General features: G+C 47.2%; 1 protein-coding gene across 1 annotated transcript in view; it reads right to left on the reverse strand.

Moving 5' to 3' along the window:
* The window catches only part of STRIP2 (striatin interacting protein 2), a 21,705-nt gene that overhangs the window by 5,541 nt on the left and 8,203 nt on the right, over positions 1–7,961 (reverse strand). Inside the window, exons 13-18 of the mRNA XM_009575208.1 lie at positions 7,583–7,654; positions 7,213–7,287; positions 5,863–5,960; positions 5,213–5,339; positions 3,009–3,109; positions 840–906 (exon numbers count right to left, since the gene is read on the reverse strand). Of these exons, the coding sequence (XP_009573503.1) occupies positions 840–906; positions 3,009–3,109; positions 5,213–5,339; positions 5,863–5,960; positions 7,213–7,287; positions 7,583–7,654 (540 nt within the window). The remainder of the gene's footprint in view (positions 1–839; positions 907–3,008; positions 3,110–5,212; positions 5,340–5,862; positions 5,961–7,212; positions 7,288–7,582; positions 7,655–7,961) is intronic.

Consider the following 7,961-nt stretch of genomic DNA (forward strand, 5'->3'; position numbering starts at 1 on the left):
CACATCAGAAACACTGTGGCTACAGATCCAATAAAACCAGTTTGGCTGCCCTGGCTGACCACAGCCTTGGAGGGATTCGTGAGCAACTTTGGCTTGTAGAAGCTAGGGAAAATCTTTCACTTAATTTTAATTATTTTAACCTTTACACGGCTAAGGAAAACAACATTGGCTTAAGATTTTAGCAGCCAGGCAACATGAGATCCTCCGACTGGTTTTGGTCAGGCTTCTTCTTAACGATTCCTGCATCATTTAGGGTCTCCCTTCCTTCTCTCATCCCCCTCCCTGTTAACCCCAAAGCTTGTCCCTGCTCTGCGCCTTCTCCAAGTCCAACCTACTCTGCATTTGAATTACTGCAGTTATGAACCTGCCAGCATTAATGCCTCATCTGTAGTCCATATATTCACACAGCCCATCACGCTGGCCTGTCTCCAGCTACTTAGGCTCCTCTCCGTAGGGAATTTGGTTCATTCCTTAATCTACTGGCATCTTACGAAACGCGAGTGCTCAGAGCAATTTAAACCTGGGAGGCAACGGCCTCTGGGCAAATCCTTTTCAAAAGCAGTCTCTCTCATTTGGAGAAGCAAAAGGGAAAACTCTAAACCCAGCTATTTTTATGGGGTGCACAATGTCAGCAGCGCCTCCTCCCCACCTCCCCATAGCTGATAGCGAGTCAGAATAGCGATGGGAGGAATTTTCAAGTCTGGAGGGGAAAAAAAAGTCTAATTTTGGAAAGGTTGGGGGGACAGAAAAAGAAGACAGAAAAAAAGAAAACAAAAATCCTTCCTCACCCTCTCGCATACAGCAATACTGGTTACAAGGACCCTTTCTGTGCTGCTTACCAGGCTTTCTGCAGTAAGCTCAGGCAAATCATAGACTGTACAATGTGGATAATCCAGGACGGAGATGCTGTGGAAGACAGGAAAGAAGGGACTCGTTAAGAACCAGGTAAATATGAAAGCAACTTTTTAAGATGAGCTACGTGATTATGCTCAGCAATCTGTAACATCTTCCTTCCCTGTGCCTGGGGTCTGAATTGCAATGGCAGCGCTGCCTTATGCAGAAAGTAGTTTGGATGGGTAGCAATCCCATCTCCAGCGAGCCACGTTGGGCACGTGAACCAGCCCGCAGCCGGTGCTGCTCGGACGTGCCTCCCTCCTGCGCTTCCGACTGCACAGACGGCATCCAAATGGGCTCCCAGCCTCACTGCTGCCTCGCGTCTCACCTTAATGGAGCACGTTGATTCCTCTTGGCTCCAAAGCACATCCTGAGTGCATTAATAAGGACTCGAAGGATTTGGATCCATTAAGACATGACAGATTAGTTATTCATATGCATATTTAAAAAAAGAAAAAAAACCCCAAAACAGATCTTAGGTTAAAATGGAGACATCTGATTACCAGCAAGAAAGGGTAATCAAGGCATCAGGTCTTTCAAAGCCCTCCAGGCTTATTGCCTTTGTTAAAGTAGCCAATTAAAAAAAACAAAAGAAAAGCATATATATATATATAAAATGTATGTATACATACACGCACACACACTGATGCTATCTGTGCCCTGAGACGTGCACCATTCTAAAATGAAGCGTGCACTATCATATAGCTTCAGTTCTTGTGTTCCCTCTTGTTTGCTATTTTTTGTTTTTAAATTCAGCAGCTGAGCAACAAGCTGACTTATAATGATCACTGAGTCAGAAGGAATCCAGGATGAGACCAAAGGTCGGGAGATCCCCTAAAACAGGCTTTGTTTAAAGAGTTTGACCCAGGAAGGGCTTGTCTGACCACAAGGACAGATGCTCCTTGCTGGCTCCTACCCATCATAACCCTAAAACTGGAAGTGCCGTGCAGATACAAGCAAGAGAGCTCAGAGGGAGCCAGCTCAGGACCAGCAGCCCCACGGCTCATTTGCCGCAAGTCGTCATTGTACTGACATCACTTCTGATATTTCCTGTTGCAGCATCACTGGACTCAGGTCCATACATCTGAACATGACAAAATCCCACAATCCTTTTTGCAGGGTAGTGCCCGACATTGTTCACTAGTATCTGACAAACCGGTACTCCGGGCTGGGCAGATCAGCTAAACCTCCCTGGATCAGAGCATCCAGCTGCAAACCCCACCTCATTTCACAGGAGCCTGTGAAACCTCCATCAGAAAGCAGAGGAGGGAGCTAAGTGCTCCTGGGCTACGTTTCCTCCTCACTTAAGTGCCTTTAAAACACAGGACCAAAAGTGGAAATGTTTATCAGCAAGAGTATTAATGTATTACTGTCTATTTTTCCACGTGTGCCTTCTCACGCATACACAACCATACCGTGCAGGAGACAGACCAGCTTACACACGTGGCTCAAGAACAACAAAAAGAACATCAAAAAGCAACAAAAACGATCTTTTCATCGTTCCAACAGCAACATCCCCTGCGGCGCTCCCCTCCGAATGGGGAAATCCTACCCAGTCCTACCGAGTTGTGAAAGAGTTGTGCTCTTTCAGTTCTTAGGCTGACTTGTGATAATCCAGCCAGTCCCTATACAGACTCAAAACGGGCCTAGTGTCTTTCTCAAATCAGAAGTAAAAGGCAGCGACAACTATGTGAAACCTGAAGAAGTTAGGAAAGCTGAATTATAGCTATAGAAAGTGGAAAAGACCTAGAAGACTCTACCCCATCTAGCCTTTTTGAAGTTGTGTCCCACAGATGCCCAGTGGCACTGGACTGCTTTCCAGGATTCCATGTAAAGATGGAAACAAGCCTACTGTCAGCAAGGGAGACAGGTCTACATGTATTTTAGTCGTCCGGTGAAAGATTGGAAACCCCCTACGCGGTCCTCCTCATTAAACAGAATGCTTAAGGGGAATGCTCCTCTCCAGCGTATTCCTGTAGTGGAGAGCATACTGCCCCAAATGCGTGCTAGGCACCAGAGGTCACTTGGTCCCACCACATATTCACGTGTTAGGGTTCCTCATGCACAAAGTCTCCCTGCTCCATCATCTCTCTCTTGCCCAGAAGTGGCTGTACCTGTTTTTGGCAGTGATATAAGACATGATGTTTTGGTTGAAGAACTTCAGGATCAGCGGGATGCAGTTGGCAAACACCAAATGTTGGGACACGTACTCAAACTGAGGAAGAGAAGTGAAATGGGTCAACGTTAGGTGGAACAACTGGGAGCGTCACCTGGGAATGGAAACCCATTTCCAGCCAAAAGCAAAGCAGTCCTGATGGTTTGCTCTAGACACCTCGCAGACCATCGTCCCCTTGCAGAAGTCTGCTGTATAAGGCTTGTATCATATACAGCAACTCCCACCAGCTGGAAAACTCTATTTGCCATAGAGTGGACACACAAACTTTATGGCAGTAGTTTAGGAATAGCTGCACCTAATGACTGCAGTGTAGCTTTTCAAGATAAAAATCTGTGGCAAAACAGTGTATGGGGAAGAGGGAAGGAGGAGATGTAGATATTCCATGAGAAAATACAATAATTCCTATTGCTGTCCCACACTAACCCCAGTCCCTTTTCAAATTTCGACTTTCGAAAAAGTACACATGCTTTTAATTTCTCTCCCCCTCTAAACATTAAACGTTCTGGGTATGTATGGCTGCATAATACAACAAATCTCTACTGTCCTCTAAAGAGACAGACACAAATAGCAGCAATATCCTATCCTATCCTATCCCATCTATCCTACCCATGCCTCTCACTAACCTGCAATCAACATCCCAGATTTGAGAGCGAAGAAACAGTTTGTTCCTACACATCTCATCTCAGCCTAGTACAAGCTGTCGACCCTCGGTACGCCACTGATGACACACCGCTGCCATTATTTGCGAGTGAGTAATCGGCAGTCCCCGCTAGTCGGGATCTGAGATGCTCTCACTGCTTTGAAATGCAGCTGCCAGCAACTAGTATGTTATATAGGATCAGACCGGAGATAATGCTTACTTGCTGAACTGCAATAATTTGATGGCGTTTCTATGTTGGCATAAGAAACACCAAATCTTGACAGAAACGAGACAAAAAACCCCATGATCTGTGTTGGTGTGCAGGTCTGTGCAGTTGCTGCCTCGCCGATGAGGCAGCTGGTGAGCACGGGGTGACCCCCAGCAGAGCCTGGACCAGCCACGCTCTCCGCTACCCTCCGCTGCCTCCGTTGATGCTGGAAGCATCAGCTCAGCGCCTGCAGCGTTTTTTGGGGTGGTCCTTGAGACCAGCTTCAGCACCAAAAGAAATTATGATGGCTCACCCAAAATCAGACACAAAAGCAGAATCGGGGGGGAAACCCCACAGCTTTCTCCAGACTTAGCACCAGACAAGGGTCTTCCTGCCACGGAGGAAGAAATGAGAGGAGCCGTTTTGGGGGTCAAGCGAGAAAAATTAGTGAAGGGACGTGGGGGGACCCAGAACAAATGTAGAATTGTAAAAATGTGGGGGTTTGTTTCATTTTATTCAATCCAATATATGGATTTATATTTATCGTCAGATAAATATCATAACTTCATAACACAGATGGCTTCATAACACAGATGGATTTGTACCATGCTGAAACCTTCAAAAGAAAAAAAAAAATCAGAAAACACTAATTGTTTGACTTGCAGAACGGGTGGAGAACTGGGCCCAGGCCACAGCTCAAATCAGTCCTCAGTCTTTTTTTAATCAAGGAAAGCCCTTGTGTGGGTGAGCTCGATTGGTGCCATGCAGGTGAAAGAAAAACCAGATTGCATCTAGGACCCAGAGCTCCAGGCTCTGTTGAAACTGGAGCCCCAAGAACTTGATCCTGCTGAGGGACAGAGGACCAGATTAGTTGACCTCGTGAGGTCCTACCCAGCACTATTTTTGGTCGTTGGAGATGAGACAGAGCAAAAGAGGGTCTTGTCTAGCCCCCATCCCTTTCCCCCTTCTGCTGGCGAGGCCCATGCTCGTGATATCTCCTAAATTTTAACCTGATCAGCCACAGCGTGAATTTTTCCAGAAGTCTGAAAACTCCTTCCACGTGAGTGGAAACAATCCTGTCAAAACACAGTCAGAGATATATTGCAGGCAGGTTATCCCTGCCCGAGTAACCCTATACAAATCCTGGCCCGGGGCTAGGGTTCACGGCTACAGAAAAGCAATCTGCAACTCCGCATGGAAACCCTTCCTGGAGACATCTTTTAGGAGAGGATCTATCAGGACACACCGGCTTCAAGACCAGCTTGGCAATGGCCGACCCCTTCTCTACGCTCACCTGGTAGATGTGGTTCAGCTTGAAGTGCTTGAGGAGCAGCAGCAACAAAGCCGAGATGCTCTTCACAATGATCTCTTTGTGTCTGTTCACATCAATCCCCAGTTTCATGCTCTGAAGAACGGTGATGCTGGGTTGGAGGAAAAGAAGGCAACAGCACAGTGGGTATGGGAGCAAGAAGGACTAAGGGACTTCATCTGGGCAGGCTTTACAGAAACAGAGACCTTCGCTTCCCTCTGGGACTCCCATTTCCATCCCCTCCTGTCTGGTGAAAAGTGCATTAAAAAAGGGAAACAAAAGCTGATTGCCCTCCGCCAGCAATCCTGGGGGAGCGGTATGAAGGACACCTACCATATGCTCACATATCTTTATGGTTTGTGTCAATTAGCATCTTTTTATGATTTGTGTCACTTAGCTAGCAGAGCACAGCAGCTGCCGACTGCACTCAAATTGTTACGCTCCTGAAAAACTGGCATTCACATCCTTGGCTTTCACCCCTCTGCCCTGGCAGCAACAGTAGCTTGCACCTATCCAAAGAGATGTCCCCACATCTGGAGCCCCCCGAACCTATCAGCAAACCCCAACTCTCCTGCTCAGTCCAAGACTTCATGGCAAAGCTGGGATGGCTGGTGGCCACCTCCTCAAGGACTTACGGCATCTCTTCAGGCAACACGTCTGCCAGGATGTTAATGGAGTCGGTCTTGGCTTTAGAGGTGGGCGCTGCAGCAAGGAGGATCTTCAGCAAAGCTATCTGCAGGGGAGGACAGGCATGGAGGGATGCTCCCAGGAAGGGGCATTCCTTCCTTCTACTTCACTTGCTGAAACTGGACAACTTCAAGCCAACTCCATAGGGTTTCACCAGCCCAAGCTCTGCTCACTGTGAAGGACTGACTATGCCAAGGCTCAACCTCTCCTTTTATACCTTGGACAGTCAGGCCATGTGTGGGGAGCATGGCAGCTCTGTTTTAGCCTTAACTTAAGGCATCATGAGCACCTGAGCTCTAATAGTATGGATAAAATAATGCAAGGGACACCTGGAGCTTAATGCATTTAAATCTGTGTTTGCCTCTCCCTACAGACAGAGCGCAAGTGACCCAGTTGGCATCTTAGAATCACAGAATCACAGAATATTTGGGTTGGAAGGGATCTTAAAGATCACCTAGTCCAAGGCCCCTGCCATGGGCAGGGATACCTTCCACTAGATCAGGTTGTTCAAAGCCTCATCCAACCTGGCAATGTAGCTGAATTTCAGGACACGCATTGTATTCCTCTGGGAATCTCTTGGGGCCAAGGAAAGGCTGCAAGAGATGTCCCTGTAAGGAAGGTCATAACCTACAGACTCTCCACAGTTTGAATAGCTGTTGAGAGCACAGCCAGGTTGGCAGAGACCTGAAGGCATTACCACCTTGTTTGCTGAGCCTCGTAAAGCACAATGATGGTTTAATTTGGTTCCTGGCCCAGCAAGCCATCACGCTCGGAGATCAGTGCTACGTCGTAATGGAAAGTTAATCTCAGCAAGAAAGACAAAGGCTCAAGGGACCAGTGAATTCCGTAGGTTGCTTCTTGAGGTCAGAAGTGAAGGTGCCTGCATCGGTGTGCAACAACTTGTTGGTAAATGCTACAGCTCACACAGCTCAAGAGATGACACGGAGCCGTCCCTGACTGATTCCCCTCAGTGTCCAATGGGCAGGAACCAGTTTTAAGCTCCCACCAATGTGGAGGACTTTGTTCTTTGTTCCCAATCCTCCGCATACATCCTATTTTCCAACCACCGACCTGTCTCCAACCATTTGACTGTGTCCCTGGGTATCTACATCCCTTCCTTGATTCTCTAATCCCTCCTCTTGGACTGTACTTTCCACACAAGTCTGCTCTGGATTCCCACCAAAATCTCACCATTCAAGTCCTGAACACGCCCCAGCAGCCCTGTGCTGAGCTCTGCAGCTCACAGATTGGCACCATTCCCCACTCAAAATCTTTTCTTTTAAGAAACACGGGCTTACCATATACTGGGGGAGATTGTACAACATTGCTCGATACAAGATCTCACAAGGGGTTTCTTGGACTTCCTCTTCCCCCTAGCACAGAGAAACGTTAGAAACAAGGGAAAATTAATTATTTCCGGTCCACGCACTTGAGATATGTCAGTCACCTCCATAAAACCCAGCTTGAGGACTTAATGATGGACATAGCTGCATGCTGACTGCAGGAAGCTCCAGGCCTTTCTCCACTGCTACATTTAATCAAGATACGGACTTCTAAAAAAAGAGCATCTAAGGTGTGTCCTAAGGATCATGGAGAACATATGGATTTATATGACACCTTGGAAATCTTCCACACATCTATCTAGTATGGGGAGCAGCAGGTTCTTACCAGAGACATGGGGCACTTCTCCAGCTCCTCCTCGTTCTTGATCTGGACGTCTGAGATGGAAACGTACTTGTGCTGGCAAAATACACAGGCAGAGGCAGAGCAATATCACAACTGAAGGATGAAACACAGTCACTGATGACATTTGCTGATTTCGGTAATATCTGAGTTAGGTGTATAGGTCACAGCAGATACATGGAGAACTCATCTGTGTGTGGGACTTCCCTCTGTCCCTTAAGCCCCTCACACATCATGCCTTTGATTACTTCCACCTACTCCTTCTAGGATCTCTCTGTAAGTAAATGGAGAGGGACAATTGCCTCCAAAAGGCAATCCAGACCTTAGATAGGGTCAGCTGACCTCTGGAGGTGTCTCCCTACAC

The sequence above is a fragment of the Fulmarus glacialis genome, unplaced genomic scaffold (assembly GCF_000690835.1).
Source record: "Fulmarus glacialis isolate BGI_N327 unplaced genomic scaffold, ASM69083v1 scaffold14633, whole genome shotgun sequence".
NCBI classification, from domain to species: Eukaryota; Metazoa; Chordata; class Aves; order Procellariiformes; family Procellariidae; genus Fulmarus; species Fulmarus glacialis.